This window comes from Mytilus galloprovincialis, chromosome 2 (genome assembly GCF_965363235.1).
Source record: "Mytilus galloprovincialis chromosome 2, xbMytGall1.hap1.1, whole genome shotgun sequence".
Classification (NCBI taxonomy): Eukaryota; Metazoa; Mollusca; class Bivalvia; order Mytilida; family Mytilidae; genus Mytilus; species Mytilus galloprovincialis.
This window is the reverse complement of record NC_134839.1, coordinates 94,165,250-94,181,837: the sequence shown is the minus strand read 5'-3', so window position 1 is coordinate 94,181,837 and position 16,588 is coordinate 94,165,250. Positions and strand designations below refer to the sequence as shown.

At 33.5% G+C, this 16,588-nt stretch overlaps 2 protein-coding genes across 5 annotated transcripts in view; one reads left to right on the top strand and one right to left on the bottom strand.

Moving 5' to 3' along the window:
- LOC143064924 (tubulin monoglutamylase TTLL4-like) overlaps positions 1 to 8,733 on the bottom strand; it is a 45,633-nt gene extending 36,900 nt beyond the window's left edge. Inside the window, exons 1-2 of one of the 3 annotated variants that reach the window (XM_076238136.1) lie at positions 8,644 to 8,733; positions 2,662 to 4,096 (exon numbers count right to left, since the gene is read on the bottom strand). In XM_076238136.1, the coding sequence (XP_076094251.1) occupies positions 2,662 to 4,031 (1,370 nt within the window). In that variant the 5' untranslated portion in view covers positions 4,032 to 4,096; positions 8,644 to 8,733. Of the gene's footprint in view, positions 1 to 2,661; positions 4,097 to 4,888; positions 5,005 to 6,430; positions 6,552 to 8,643 lie in introns of those variants that run through there. The other 2 variants (XM_076238138.1, XM_076238137.1) reach the window with 2 other exon arrangements.
- An 11-nt stretch (positions 8,734 to 8,744) lies between these two features.
- Positions 8,745 to 14,977, top strand: LOC143064926 (synaptosomal-associated protein 47-like). Of its 2 annotated transcripts, none has more exons than XM_076238141.1 (3): positions 8,745 to 8,887; positions 11,078 to 12,083; positions 14,662 to 14,977. In XM_076238141.1, the coding sequence occupies exons 2-3, from the start codon at positions 11,084 to 11,086 to the stop codon at positions 14,967 to 14,969; spliced, it is 1,308 nt and encodes a 435-aa protein (XP_076094256.1). In that variant the 5' UTR covers positions 8,745 to 8,887; positions 11,078 to 11,083; the 3' UTR covers positions 14,970 to 14,977. The 2 variants fall into 2 exon arrangements, with proteins under 2 accessions (XP_076094256.1, XP_076094257.1); XM_076238142.1 differs by having other exon boundaries at positions 8,764 to 8,915.
- The last annotated feature ends 1,611 nt before the right edge of the window (positions 14,978 to 16,588 follow it).

Below are 16,588 nucleotides of genomic sequence, written 5' to 3'. Positions count from 1 at the left end.
GGTTCCAATAGACACTGTCATAACACTATCTCAGTATTAGAAATTATTTTGTAACAGAAGAACTCCTGTAGAAAGCATTGATTTTTCTCTTAAGCAATAGAAAAGGTCTTCTAAAGGAATCAATTTAATTTTCGAGTTGTTATCAATGGCAGAATTGATTTTCAAAATGGCATTTACTTGTAACGATAGCATGACCAATTTGTTACGTAATGAACTTCTCTGTCTTTCAGTTCATTACCTTTTACTTTTATAATGTCTATAGAATTAAGCTGAGATTTAATTATTACAGTCATAAAAATGTATGTTCCTTATGATAGCTTATTCCAATTTCTCATTAAATATTCAAATATCATTTGAATAAGTTATCAATATTTCAAATGGCTTCTTTTAATATTCAGAAAATCACTTTATTCTGAATAGCTGAGAACAAAACAATGGGAAGTAACTAGGTTTTATTTAACTACTAACAGTTCTGTTGTGACAACAGTCTCATCTCAATAAGTAAATGTATCAAAATTAGTTACATTAATCTATTGGAATGACAAGGGTAGTTTCTTTCCTTTCTATTTTGTACAGATAATTTAGAATTTGCAATAAAAAGTATTTAAACCAAAAGATATCATTCTGGGTAAATCATCAATATACATGTACCTATATATATATATATATATATATATATATATATATATATATATATATATATATATAAATGTATATATAATTTATAAAAAAGCCACTGTATTGTTCTGTTTAACATATATTATCCTTTTGGTTTGTAATTATTTTGTGTCAAACGGCTCCTCAAGCATAAAAAAGCAGATACACAACTTCATGTCTTGTAGAAAAATCTTATACATGCAAATTTTGTCCTGTTGTTTTCAAGAAAAAGTGGCATAAAAAAGATGTAAATCATTATTGGTTGCCAAATCTGGAGGCTGGTACCATACTTACTCAACCTAATACTCAACTGTTGTTGGGTTGGAATTGTCGATTGAAGACAACATGCTATGTATGTATCTTTTCATTGACATTTGAAATTTATTAAAATAAAATCCCTTGGAAATCTGGCAAATCTTTTACGTTCTAAAAATTACAACTTATTGTAATTCATTGCACAAAGTGCACTTCACTGGGAACATGAAAGAATTTAGAATTAACCAAGATCAATACATATGTTTGTATATATATTTAAACATGAAAAACTTGTAACAATTTAACTTATTCTAAACATTATAAATCCTCAGATGTGATTTGAATACCAAGTTTATATCTATATACCTATCAATTCATTGAAATTTATGACAATTATCACTACTCAGAGCCAAACATAGACACATGTATTTACTTGCTAAATCTAGGTACACATACACTAAAATTTCACACTGACATTATGCACATGATACATTTACATGTTATAAAAAACTGAACAGAAGATGCATGACAATTTGTAGATCATAGACAAGAACAAAACATCTGACCAATCTGATGTTAAGAACATTACAAATAAACTTAGTTAGATAGTATTTAACATGAATTGTTTTGTTTATTTCATGCCTTGGTGTTCGTTTAAAAAAACAATGTTTCCTTGTTTAAAGCAATCTCAATAGATCACAATAACAATATAGTGAGATTCAGGGAAAACATTTATACATTGTACATGTACATGTGATAGTTACGCATATGTCATCCATTTATAAAAAAAAAAATAAGATGTCGACATTGTTTAATATGTACATGCAATGACATGTATAAGAAAGTGTATCTTTAGATAATATTTTGGTTTTTTTTTCTTGGTCTAGTTCTTGATGTCTGTTCTTCTTGGAACACGAATGGAGGTTGGGTTTTCTGGTTCTTTGTTGGAGATAAAAAGCTAACACTCAACTGTAAAAATAGGCACTGCCGCCAAATCATTTCACAGGAGAGTGGAAAAGCAATTTATAACTGTCATTTTAGGCCTAATGCTAGCCCTGTGTATGAGTACATGTATGATGGACAGATAAAATAGATACATATTTTTAACTCATATTAATAACTCAACTTCAAAATGCAGAACATACATGTACATCGTACACCAATGAAAGTCGTAAATAAAATATTCATTTAAAATATTTTAATTTGTCTTACATGCACTAAGTATATATACATGATATATGTATGTATTTAAGTTTAAACACACAAGACTACATTGTAGTTTTTAAAAAAAATATTTTAAAGATAAATTATGTATATATTTATATAAGACAAAAGATTTAAAAGAATCAGCAAATTATTTGTTAAGCCTAAGAGGATTTGACAAGAACACAATATTCTTGTCTGATTAATATGTGTGGGAAATGTCAGATTATCAGGGAACATCTAACAACTTGGTTAATCATGTAGTTAAACTTCAACAACTTCAAAAAGGCATACATTGCAATATTAAACTGATATAAATTTCTGCACTAAAAACGCAAACATGTATGGTACCTATAATGGTTTACTTTTATAAATTGTGACTTGGATGGAGAGTCATTTTTATTGGCACTCATACCACATCTTCTTATATCATAATCTATGTATGTATATGTATTTACATTTAATTAAACAAATGTAAAAATACATATTTCAATTACCAGGAATAAATAATGAAACTGTCTTTTAAAATCTTGTTTTTATACATACCCAGGAACTGAATCTTCGTCTTCTTCTCCTTCATCCTCAGAGCCTTCTTCTGCCCTATCAGCTTTCTCCAATTTCTCTCTCTGCTTCCCTTTTGTTGGACTTCCTACAGCTGGAGGTCGCTGTTCATGCAACATTTCTTCAGATTTTGATCCTTTTCTATAAAACATTGTATTGCTTCCATTATTAGATTTATTTTCAATGGTATTGCTGCCACCATTAGATTTATTTTCAATGGTATTGCTGCCACCATTAGATTTATTTTCAATGGGAGAAGTCTTGATATAAGTAGCAGAGACACTGCTTGTTATGCTTTTGGGTTTTGGTTCAGCTGGAGGAGTGACAGTAGTAGCAGTTGTCTGCAGTGGTTTATTGCCCTGTGTCTTATTTACCACAACTTCTTCATCAGAGGGTGGGTTCATCACTTCATTATAAGGCTTTGTTGGTGTGTAATTTAAATTACGAACTTTTGAAGGCAATTCTGGGGTAGAGGATTTACTTGAATTTGAATTGCTAGCACTTCCAGGCTTGGGTATAGAAGACACTTGTCTGACAACGGGTTTTGTTTGTCCATTTTGAATTATTTTTGGATTCTCCGTCACTTTAGTGATAATGTTGTTAATTTGAGCACTGAAGTTTGCAGGTGGTGTGACTTTCTGAATAACAGTTGTACCATTTGTCTCAATAGTTGTAACCTGTCCATTCATTAAGTTTAAATTTGAAGTGACAGTTTTGAGTACAGATGAGGATTTGGCTGTTTCAGAGACTGGAGTTGACGTTTGACTAGTTCTGGATCCACTAGATGATGATGATTGCTCACGGTTATTGTTCTCATTAAGTCTTGATATTATTTCTTTTGTTATAGGTGCCTCTTTCTTAATAGCACTTTGTGGTCGCATAAAAGAATTAACTGGAAAAGGCACTTGACTTTGGCCAGGATTAACTTGAAGGGCACTTTTATTTTTTTTAATTTTCTGTGACTGCTGATTCTGAAGATCATTTACAATATCTTTGGCACTCAATGGGCGAGCATAAGGATTAGTATTACTTTTTGTGGGTGGCACTGGCTTTCCAATGTTATTTGGTGAAACGTAAGTCTGACCTCCCTGTCTGTAACTAGAAACAGAGTTATTGGTCCGACTTATCCTAAAGGGTGCTGGTACCATTGGTTCAATGTCTGATGCCTGGCTGAGATTGCTGTATGAATGGTGGACATCATTAGGTGAGTATACACCATCAGATTGATGGAAGGCATGTAACTGTTTAGCAACTGGCTGGTACTTAAGCATAGGTTTCTGAGCAGTTTGTCTTAAAGGCAGATGTTTTTTCAAGGAAACATCCTCCATACCAGCATATAACCTTGGGTCCCCCATGTTAACGTGTGGGGATTTTTGCTATCTTATTTCCATTTTCAGCATCAGTTTTCTTTAAGGAACACCTGAAAAGAAAAAGAGGTTGGCTATACTTAAACGTTTTTCAAAGTGAAACTAATGCAATTTAAATGAAACAGTATAAATTATTGTTATTGGTTATTCTGACACCAAATCAACAATCTAAAGTCAATAGTAAATTATAAACAAACTACTGATCGTATCATGTTCCTCACTGAAGTCACTCATTTCAATGAAAAATTATACAAATTTGTACAAGGATAATCTTAAATGTGAAAGTTTCAAATCAAAATTTTTGCAATGCAAAGATGTTAATGCAACAAAGATATTCATAATAATTCCCCAATTTTATCTCAATAGTCCATTTGACAATTTACTCACTTTGTTTACAATATATAATTTCTTGAAAAGAGAAACATCATCCACATGTAGGTAGATAAAGCTGTTTATACATTTGTATATACAAATTTTAAGGAGAAGGTTTTAACTTTTAATGTACGCCAGCTTTTTTGCATATAATAATCATTTTTTTTTAAATAAGTGTTGACATGAAGTCACCAGATTCTTGACTAGTGCAAATAGGAAATCTAGGTTTATAATATATACAATTTTGTACATATACAGATTTAACCCTGTAGATGTGTTAAAAATCAGTTTATCTTATTTTTGGACAAAACGAAATTTTTAATCAGAATGGAATTCCGTTAAATCAACAAAATTTGAAAGTGCACAGGCAGGTTTTCACCTAATATTTCAAATTTTAAAGTTTAAATTAAATCTTAATGCTGTTTTCAGTGCAAAACTGCTAAAAGTTATTTGATGATATATATCAATCTTACCTGATATTGAAAGAAAGTCAACATTGTCAAGTAATTCTAATAAAACTGTTTCTTTGTATGTGAAAATTCAATTTATTTCCAATTCAAATCGATTTCATTTTAAATGTAAATATCTCATACAAAATTTATCTGCTATTAGGTAAATGGGTTTTTAAATATCAAATTTCCATATACATATTATATATAGGTATAATTTCTTCTTAGTTGAAAACATGTACCATTGACAACAAATTAAGAATTTGGTTCTTTTATATAAAAACTTGTTTAAATGTGTTTACTTATTATAAAATAAAAGTCCATTTAAATCTGACATATACATGGGCAACCATTTAATAATAGAAAATTGCTTATGTCAATTCCAACACTGTGTTCTGTATGTACATGTAGTGTCAGTCCAATAGATTAAAGTATATTTTTAAGACATACATATTAATTCATTTATTCCTAAGGTAACACCAAATTAATTTATTCACTTTACTTAGCACGTTTCAACATGTTACTTTCACAAGAACATTTAGTTTTACAGATAATGATTAGGATTTTTGAGTTGACAGCTCATACTAATTCAACTCAAAATAAGTTTTGTCAACTTGGCAAAATTGAAAGTGGGGAGGCACTAAACACTATCCTTTTTAGGCAGACTACAGTTTTAATTAATATTTGTACGAAAAAATAAGCAATAACTATGACACGTTGATGAAAGTTGGGGTTTAATGTTCACACTAGAAATGGGGAGACAGAATCAGCATGTCGCCAGACCAGATATTGCCTGATTCAATAAATGAAACCTAGTTCTATATTTTGTATTCTGAACATGCTTAATGGATTTATTAACTTACAAAATATATTTGAAACCTTCCTTCCAAAAAAAACAGATTCAAAATACAAAAAAGATTTTTTTTTTTTAAACTATCCTAATTAAGGAAGGTTAGCCATACTGAAATATCACTTAACCTAGCTAGAGCATGACTAACTTCTCTTTGGGTTAGTTTAAATCATACATGCATGTGTTATTGATTTTCAAGAATGAAAAATTATTCCAGATTATTGTTAAGATTTTTAATAAAACTTGGAAACTAATGACAAGTAAAAATCAAGTTTTAAAATAAGAGGACTGTCTGTTAAGACAGCATGAGGAGTTGGACTGGTAAAAAGTCTTTTACAATAATCAAATACATTTTATGTGGCTCTATAAGCCCTCTTACCCCATTAATCTACCCCTGACAAGAACATGTTAGTATGTTATGATAACGAAAGGTTTGTAATAGACAGACACACTGAGCTGGATTTTTAATGTGCTTGTTCAGTCTGCAGGAAGACATGTTACCTTACCTGGAAAAATTATTCCTACTCTTAGCTAACCCTTTTTTTTAATCTTATATGTACTTCCAAATGCCTTAAGCAGAGAACTAAGTTTGGACTCCAAGGTAAACTTGAAAACTGGGCCCAAAATCAAAAATCTTATAATATACATGTACATTGTACATGTCAATTAGAATCTTAAAAGAGGCAGCGGACCAAATATCACCATTTTTAACATACATATTTAACCAGACTTTGACATCTTGGACAGTACCATCAGACTGGAAGCTAGCAAACATCACAGCTATCTACAAGAAAGGGGATCGCACCCAAGCAGTCAACTACAGGCCCATCTCTCTAACCTCTATATGCTGTAAAAAAATGGAACATATCATCTACCGCCATGTAATGAACCACATGGAAAAACACAACATTTTAGTGGACTACCAACACGGTTTCAGACAACATCGCTCCTGTGAAACTCAACTGGTGAACACCATAAAATCAGTGGCACAATCTTTAGATATGATAAAACAAATATATATACATGTATGCTTGTCTTAAATTTTTCCAAGGCATTTGACACAGTCCCACACCAGCGGCTATTGCAGAAAATGAGCTACTACGGTATCCGTGGAGATGTTCTTGGTTGGATAAGCGCATGGCTTACCAAACAAAATAACAAGTTTGTGTAGATGGTGAAATGAGTGGTATGAAAGCAGTATGTTACGGTGTACCCCAGGGGACAGTCCTTGGACCCCTTTGTTTCCTGCCGTACATCAATGACATAGGCGATTCTATATCGCCATGTACCAGTCTACAACTGTTTGCTGACGACTCCCTTTTATACAGAAGCGTCCACAACTCTGATACATCCCAGCAGCTACAACAAGACCTTACACTACTGGTAGAATGGGCAAGACGCTGACAGATGACATTCCATCCAGCAAAATGTTTCATCCTTAGGGTAACCAGAAAATGCAACCTTGTTGTTCACAACTACCATATGATGGGACATTACCTGGAAACTGTTCAGCACTACCCATACCTCGGCTTAGAACTATCAGAGGACATGAATTGGGACCACCATATAACAAAAGCAACATCAAAAGCCAACAGAACACTTGGATTTTTTAGAAGGAACTTAAATAAGTGCCCACAAGACATAAAAGAGAGCGCATACAAAACATTAGTCCGACCTCACCTTGAGTATGCATCTACAGTGTGGGACCCATATAAAAAGTGCCATATTAACCAAATCAAGATGGTACAATGAAGAGCTTCCCGATTTGTAACATCAACCTATTCTCGGGAACCAGGAACTGTCACAAACATCCTACAGACACTTGGCTGGCCAACACTAGCAACACGCAGACAAGGAGCCAGGCTCATACTCCTTTATAAGATCCTACATGTACTTGGAGAATCATCAGTCATTATTCCAGATTACATCAAAAGACATTTGTAACAACCCGACAATACCACAGAGACAGGTTTTCCAGAGTCAGCACTTCAACAGATGCCTATAAATACAGTTTCATCCCAAGAACAATTGTTGACTGGAACCAACCACATTGTACCTGAAAGTGCCATCCAAGCCCCCACAACAGACGCCTTCCAGGTCTGTGTGTGGCAGTTCCTGGCGTAACTATTGATACCCGATTTTAACCCTGTACAGTTGTTGCAAACATCACATAATTTTATTTGTTTTTGTTCCTGTAAAAACACAAAAGTTTTTGTTATTTTTAACTTGGCGTGTACTGGTTGACACACGTGTACAGTATATCGGTGTTATGGAATTTCCGACTGCAAATTTACCACATAGAAGTAGAAGAAGTGGAAGAGAGAAGAATACATGGGGCAGGTGCAAAATATTCAGTAATTTTGCCATAGTTTATACAGAAATGTACAGCCAGTAGTCAGTACATTCTGTGGTAATGTCTTGTAACAAGGTCATCATTTTACCCAATGGTTTTGAGAGACAATAAACAAAATAGGACATGCCATTCTGTATTAAAGCATTATTGATATTTTTATTTAAAGATTTCATAGTTTTTGTCTAAGTGAAGAGTTCAAACTTGATTAAATTTTAACAAGATAGTTTCTATCTAAAAATTATACACGTATGCATATTTGACCCTGCAATAAGGTGGAAATCCTGGAACAGAATAAGATTTGGTATTAAAATTATTGCACAGAAGTAATAATATCCAAACTTCCTCCATTCAAACAGGTACAAACGTACTGAAATCAAATTACAATTAAAGATTGAAGTGAAAATAGAAGAAAAAAAAAATTTATATCGAAAATTATACGTGCATTATGTTTCGCAAAATTTGAAACTGAATACATCAGGATTTGTCTCAATTAATTTTCAATGTCCTAAGAACATGCTAATCATTAAAGATAAATAAGTTTCATTAATGAAAATGTAAACATTGATGAAAACATACCCATCACAAACGTGTTACCGCTTGATGATACTAGGCAACATGCCGCTGTAAGTGTCCAATCAATTTCCTTCGTTAATGGTAATTTCAACCAATCATTAACAGGCTGAGAACGAAAAATCGTTTCTGGCAAGGGAAGCAACTCTATTTTTGAAAATGAAAGTAGAATGTAAACAAGAACAAGGGACAGATTGACGAAATGTGTTGATTATAAGATTAAACCAGCAGTGATAGCATTTTTTCGAAGGCAACTCCACTTTCTTAGAAATAGACAAGTTCGATAAAACCGTCTAATGATATAGTTTTAAATAAGTTTACTTTTATTTTAGAATGATGTGAAAATCCATGAATGGTACCAGCGAGATTCGAACCCTCAATCACGGGATCTAAAGGCAGCGCTCTAACCAATTGAGCCAAAGAAGATCTTCCCTAACTCAACTAGTTAGACTACCTTTATATCTCCAGGTCTACAACACTCTTCCCCTTTTTCTTTTTTCGGGCTGCGTACCATCCATCCGAGCAACTCACAGGTCCACTACCTGTACAACCCCGAGACATCTACTCGGAAATCCTCTGGCCAGTTCCACCTAGATATGTCATGGTCATCTTATGACCCCTGGTCAACCACCATGACCCCATATCAAACTGCCAGGCACCTATATACACTTGTTTGTACAAGTAGTAATTGCTCGCAGCGCCAATGATGTGAAAATCCATGGATGGTACCAGCGAGATTCGAACCCTCAATCACGGGATCTAAAGGCAGCGCTCTAACCAATTGAGCCAAAGAAGATCTTCCCTAACTCAACTAGTTAGACTACCTTTATATCTCCAGGTCTACAACAGGAAATAATGTCACTCCTACTCCTAGATAAAAATCATTTTTAAAAATTCTGTATCTGTACAGTACGCGTAGAATCCTGTGTCGTCTCATGTTTGTTATGGACCCTGTTTCTCGACTCCTGCAATATTTCTTAATGAATCGTATGCCTCTGTTTTGGATAGTTTCTAATTTGTCAGTATCCTCTTTCATACATGTATCATGGTATATGGGTTCCAGATTGTTGTGCCATATTCCATTGTCGATCCTACTAGGGATATCATATGTATGCTACTTTCCTACATGCCTCTGGTACGTTCCTCAAGTTCCTCCTAAGAAAGCCCAAGGTGGCATTGGCTTTCTTGCTGATGTTATTTATGACTTATGTGGATACTCCATTTCAGATTGTTTGAGATGTGGAGTCCTAAGAACGGGTTCACTTGTACCTCTTGTATGATGTGTTTGTTTAGCATGTAGAATTTGTCTCCTTTTTTGTTTATGGATAGAACATAGCACTTTATGGCAATGAATCGCATCCCCCATTTGTCGGCCCAGATTTCTAGTTGTTCCAAATCTGTTTGTAGTTTTTGTTGGTCTTGACTATTTTTAATTGTTCTGTATAGTAGACAATCGTCGGAAAATAGTCTTACTGATGATGTTACACTGTCTGGTAGGTCATTGATGTGGCACAAAAACAGGATTGGTCCTAAGACTGTGCCCTGGGGGACCCAGAGACAATTGTTGTTTCGCCAGATGATTCGCCTTCTATGATGGTTCGCATTGATCTTGCAGTTAGGAAGTTCTTAAGCCATTTGTGTGTGTTTCCTTTAATTCCATATTGATCTAACTTATGTAATAATTTGTTGTGTGGTACTGTGTCGAAAGCTTTTGAGAAATCTAATATGCCTAATATTTGATTTTAGTCCAATAATTATAATGTCATGAGAAGCCGTTTTACTGTTGCAGGAAGCAGTCACAGCAAAAAAATAAGATAGCCTTTAAATAAGACATCATTAATATTTGAACTTATTCGAACGATTAAATGCCAATATAAATGGTACATGTATGAATTTAAAAACAAGGAGATGTGTCATGATTGCCTATTCAGACCTGCCATGTATCCTGATTAATGACGGAAATCCACTATGAGAGGTGGTAACCAATTTTAAAATTCTTAACTCTTATAACATGTATAAACAAATTCTAGTTTCCTTGGCAACAGGAAATATTATAAGGTTGGGATATAAAACTGAAATTTAAACAAATTGTTGTGCAATTTAAGGGACTCTCTCATTGATTCACATTAAGCTCATTTTATCTACTGAAAACGTGCTTATCCTTCTCAAGACCTGCAAGTAATGCAATTGCCAGCAATAGTGCCATATTATTTTTCATTTTTGTCTAGACCATATCTTTCAGAAGCAGTTGCAGATATAAAAGTGGTGAATAAGAATGAACAAACATACAGACTTAATCCTCCATCACTATATACCCCCTTATCTCTATATCTGTGATATAAAAGATTTATAAGGTATACAGGTCTATGTCTGAATATTCCTCATTTCATTTCATTGAATTTATGTCTTGCTTCATGTAAATATAGTTTATTTATTTTAGGTAAAAATGTTTAATCCTGGTGAAGTTACAATCAGATCATGGTCAGTTTCTTTCTATGACAATGAGAGTAGAAAATGGAAGTATGGTGTGCTGAAACTGACCCCAGAGTATATAGAGTTCCTGGAAGAGGTGACAGAAACAGCACACCCATACATCAGATTACTACACCACTATGATGTTACAGACATAAAGAAGTCTCTCACAGGATTGGTCTATAGAGCATTAGTGATAACTTTGGTAGACAAAACAAAATACTGGGTTTCTTCATTAGCAGATCAAACATCTCTTTATAATGTTCTCCAGTATTTCCAACATCAAAATCTCTTCTCAGAAGCAAGGAAAAAAACACAAACTGACACTCAAAAATCATTTGTCCAAACAGAAATGGGGAGGAAACTTCTGCATAGTGTGCATGATTCAGAAAGGGTATTAAATAATGCTGTTACTGTATTGCATGAACAAGGCACACAAATTGAATCATCTTTAGCAACCATGCATGATATTAACAATGATCTTGACATTGCAGACAGTATAGTTTCTGGTCTAGATAGCTGGCTAGGGAAGTGGAAAATACCACAACAGTACAAAAGGGAAAGCTTAGAAATAGTTCAAAGCAAAGATTTGCCTACTGAGTTAGACTATGAGATTTTATATACAAAACTTGATATGGGAAAGATGAATTATCAACACTTAGGAATTTTAAGAGTCTGTATCCAAGGTCTGTTCATTATGACTGAAAAACAGAAGGTTGTGCATAATTTTGATTGGAGAGCTATATCTTTGGTGAAAGTTTTGTCACTTTGTGAAATCACAGTAACACAATATCGGATAGGTCAACAAGATTTGACTTATGACTTTGTGTGTACAAATTTTCTACCTGTGCTTAGACTTCTTGATGCAAAACTAAAAAGTAAAGTAGAGTTTATGGAAGATGTCTTCAAAGAAGAAAAAGTAAAGAGAATGAGAAAACAGAAGCCACTTATTGATTCTACAGGCATGGCAAAAGGTGAGACAATTTTGGGTTATCTAACTTGATTGGTGTAATACATTATAAATTGAGAAACTAAGATTAATTATCAACTTTAATGACTAGAATTAAACATTTCAACTTTCGTTTCAAAAAAGAGAAAAATTTCTTATTTGAATAATTAAAGAAAAATTAGGAAATTTAGATTAAGAAGAAATAAATATGACAACATTTACACGTATAGATAAGTTTCAAATGAAGTAATTTAAGTTTGAGTTACTTCCCTTGGTCTCCATGTTCGAGGGATAAAATGATGGATACATTTCAACTTATATTTATTCTACCAATATGCAATGCACGCAAGTGACTTTAGTCTGGTAAGAGATCCTTTCTTCAATTTACTAAGTGATAAATTAAGTAAAGCGAAAAGAATTAAAAAAATATTCAGAAAACCCTTTTTAGCTCACCTGGCCCAAAGGGCCAAGTGAGCTTTTCTCATCACTTGGCGTCCGTCGTCCGTCGTCGTCCGTCATCGTCATCCGGCGTCGTTAACTTTTACAAAAATCTTCTCCTCTAAAACTACTTGGCCAAATTTAACCAAACTTGGCCACAATCATCATTGGGGTATCTAGTTTAAAAATTGTGTCCGGTGACCCGGCCAACCAACCAAGATGGTCGCCATGGCTAAAAATAGAACATAGGGGTAAAATCCAGTTCTTGGCTTATAACTCAAAAACCAAAGCATTTAGAGCAAATCCGACATGGGGGTAAAATTGTTTATCAGGTCAAGATCTATCAGCACTGAAATTTTCAGATGAATCGAACAACCCGTTGTTAGGTTGCTGCCCCTGAATTGGTAATTTTAAGAAAATTTTGCTGTTTTTGGTTATTATCTTGAATATTATTATAGATAGAGATAAACTCTAAACAGCAATAATGTTCAGCAAAGTAAGATTTACAAATAAGTCAACATGACCAAAATGGTCAGTTGACCCCTTTAGGAGTTATTGCCCTTTATAGTCAATTTTTAACCATTTTTCGTAAATCTTAATAATCTTTTAGAAAAATCTTCTCCTCTGAAACTACTGGGCCAAATTAAACCAAACATGGCCATAATAATCATTGGGGTATCTAGTTTTAAAAATGTGTCTGGTAACTCGGCCAACCAACAAAGATGGCCACCATGGCTAAAAATAGAACATAGCGGTAAAATGCAGTTTTTGGCTCATAACTCAAAAACCAAAGCATTTAGAGCAAATCTGACATGGGGTAAAATTGTTTATCAGGTCAAGATCTATCAGCCCTGAAATTTTCAGATGAATCGGACAACCTGTTGTTAGGTTGCTGCCCCTGAATTGGGTAATTTTAAGGAAATTTTGCTGTTTTTGGTTATTACCTTGAATACTATAATAGATTGAGATAAACTGTAAACAGCAATAATGTTCAGCAAAGTAAGACCTAAAAATAAGTCAACACGACCAAAATGGTCAATTGATCCCCTAAGGAGTTATTGCCCTTCATAGTCGATTTTTAACAATTTTCATAAAATTTGTAGATTTTCACTTACATTTTCCACTGAAACTTCTGAGCCAAGTTCATTATAGATAGAGATAACTGTTAGCAGCAAGAATGTTAAGTAAAGTAAAATCTAAAAACACATCACCATCACCAAAACACAATTTTGTCATGAATCCATCTGTGTCCTTTGTTGACCAAGGTGAGCGACAGAGGCTCTTTAGAGCCTCTTGTTATAAAGTCTAGCAGTCAGTATAACAAGTTGATATATATTCCTTAGCTGTGTTTGGCAAAACTTTTAGGAATTTTGGTTCTCAATGCTCTTTAACTTCGTACTTTATTTGGCCTTTTTAACTTTTTTGGATCCGAGCATCACTGATGAGTCTTTTGTAGACAGAACATGCGTCTGGCGTATATACTAAATATTAGTCCTGGTATCTATGATGAGTTTATTTGGCAGGATTATGAATGAATTTGCACACTTCTGACATGAGAAAAGGGGGAAGTTGCTCCTGATGAAATTGTGTTAAATAAAAACTAATTATCGTCAAAAATGATCTAAAAAAAAAAAAGCTAGTAGACGTACATGTACAATGTAGTATACTAAATGAAAAAAAATAGCTGTATATTTTTTCCATTTTTCACAAAAGAGCAAGTCACACTTTTACATATAAAAAACAACACCATATTAAAGGGGATTTCTAAGTAACAAAAAATGTTTCTAAAAATTAATGATTTTTTTTTCTTCACCAAAACCTATTTTATTCCTAAATTGATTTTCCAATATTTACAAGATGTACACCTAAAATATAACATGCACATCAACATACATTATTCAACCAAAAACTGAATATTCATGAATTTTTAGTTTAAACATATTTTATTTGCTTAATTCTGCAAAAAGAATGAAGAAGAATAAGAATACTTATTATTCCAATCAAGGGCCCTTGATGGTCAGCATGACATGTACAAAAACTACATGTACACATTAAACAATACATTATGATTTGTATGAGGTACAGCTCAATCAATTTCAAACTTATAATGTCTTCTGTTGAATCAGTTGTTTAACCTATAGAATTCTTTTTAATTTTTTTCATAGGTGAATTGTTTTCTAAAGTGGATGATGAGACACCTATTTGTTATGACACAGTCCCCGCATACCTAGCTCAACCATCACCTGGTAATGTTTGCCAGGAAGGTGCTGAAGTTCTCTGTCAGAAACAGATTGTAACAGATGAAGAAGTGGCAGAAATAAGTCAGACTCTACAGAATATTAAATCAGTGGCTTTGTCTACACAACAAGAATTAGACATCCAAATGGACAACATTGAGAAGTTAACAGATAATGTAGACAAAGCTAACCAAAGAGTAAAGGAAACTGTTAGACATATCAATAAACTTACATGAAATGACAATTTACTGGGTATATTTTAAAACTATTGAAAGGATGGTTCTTTTTACCAACAACCTTAATCTGTAGATCATGATCATAGTTGGGGAATAGGAGATTGTATTGTAGTTACAACATTTGGAACATATCCACAATCATCTGTGAAAAGGGTATTCAACAATGAATCAAAGTGTGATTTCAAATTTGTCTCTAGGAACTCTTGGTTTAAAAGCTTTCATGTTAGGGGACGACCATTTGATATTCTTGGGGGGGGGGGGGGGGGGGGGGTGCAGGAGGATTTTGAAAATAAAACTCAGCCTTGATGCCTTGATAATCACAAAAATAAATGGTTTGTTCTGTTATAGTTTGAAAATAAATTTCCTGACTTGCAATTTATTGATAATAAATAACATAGCAGGTCTAATCAAAAGTATGAAATGGCACCAGATTCTTCATAAATTCATCTTTTTTCCCCAAAAAAATCGGGATACACTTCCCAAATCTTTTAATAATAAAAGTAGAAATATTACTTAATAATTTATTAAATATACTTGAAATGTCTAAAAATTGGTTTCATTTACCTTGAGGTATATTTTCTCAGGAACTCTTACCTCACTTTTATTTAACACGGCGGTAACTACATTGAGGCAAATGCCTCATGTAGGAAATTGCAAAACCAAATGCTTGTCTCCAGACATAGCCCCTGATTTTTCAGGATCAATGTTTCTTATTTATTTTTCTTTTGTTCATTGGTTGCCCTTCTGTATTCTGTTGGTATTGCATTCCTTTTGTAATTTAGCAATTTCGTTATTAAGTTGATCATGAGTTTAAAAAAAACAGAAGCCACAGACTAAACTATGTGAATTACATTTTTACTTTATCATGCATATATGTCTTTTGATGTTGTCAAAATAATATTAAAACAGAACTTGCATTCGCAGATTAAGAAAGAGTCTGGGGAACACCCAGAAAGCAAAATTTTGCATCATTTGTTCTATAGCTTCTTGGGCCTTCAGTGACTCCAACACCCTTCAAAAAATTTTTTGCCTCGCTCAGCTCGGTCAAACATGTTTGCTTATACTTTTAAAAAAGCCTAGATACATCCAAACTTTAATACTATGAATGTATCATGTATACGCAGTTCAGAATATAGAAGCTTCATTTCTTCATTCCCCCCCCCCCCCCCCCCCCCAATATCAAATGGTCATCCCCTTAGCAGATACCCTCTATCAAGAAATTATGATAGGTAACACAAGCCCTAGAATAACATATCAACTGAGAGATATATACTCTGTATGCAAGCACTGCTGGAATGATGCTACATACATTTTTTTTGTAGAAATGGGGAGTTTACAATTTGGAAGCTGAATTCATCTCTTAACCACCACATTTATATCCTGTTCTGTTCCAAATCTGAAATAAACTTTGCAGTTATCATTAAACTATGCACAGCTTAAATTGTGTTTCATAGAATTCCACAGTGTGTAGTTGAAGGTTAATTCATTCCATTATCCATATAAACCCAGTTTTTCCCATTTATTACCTTGGGGGTAACTCAGCTGTTTCACACCTCACTTTTTGGACCCTTTCGAATTGACCACTAGTCTAATTTCTCATTTCCACCAAGTCATTAAAT

Excerpts from the sequence above, each read along its gene's own strand:
- LOC143064926 (XM_076238141.1), top strand. The coding sequence starts at position 11,084 with ATGTTTAATCCTGGTGAAGTTACAATCAGATCATGGTCAGTTTCTTTC. Across the intron at positions 12,084-14,661 it reads TTCTACAGGCATGGCAAAAG|GTGAATTGTTTTCTAAAGTG; the intron begins GTGAGACAATTT and ends TTTTTTTCATAG.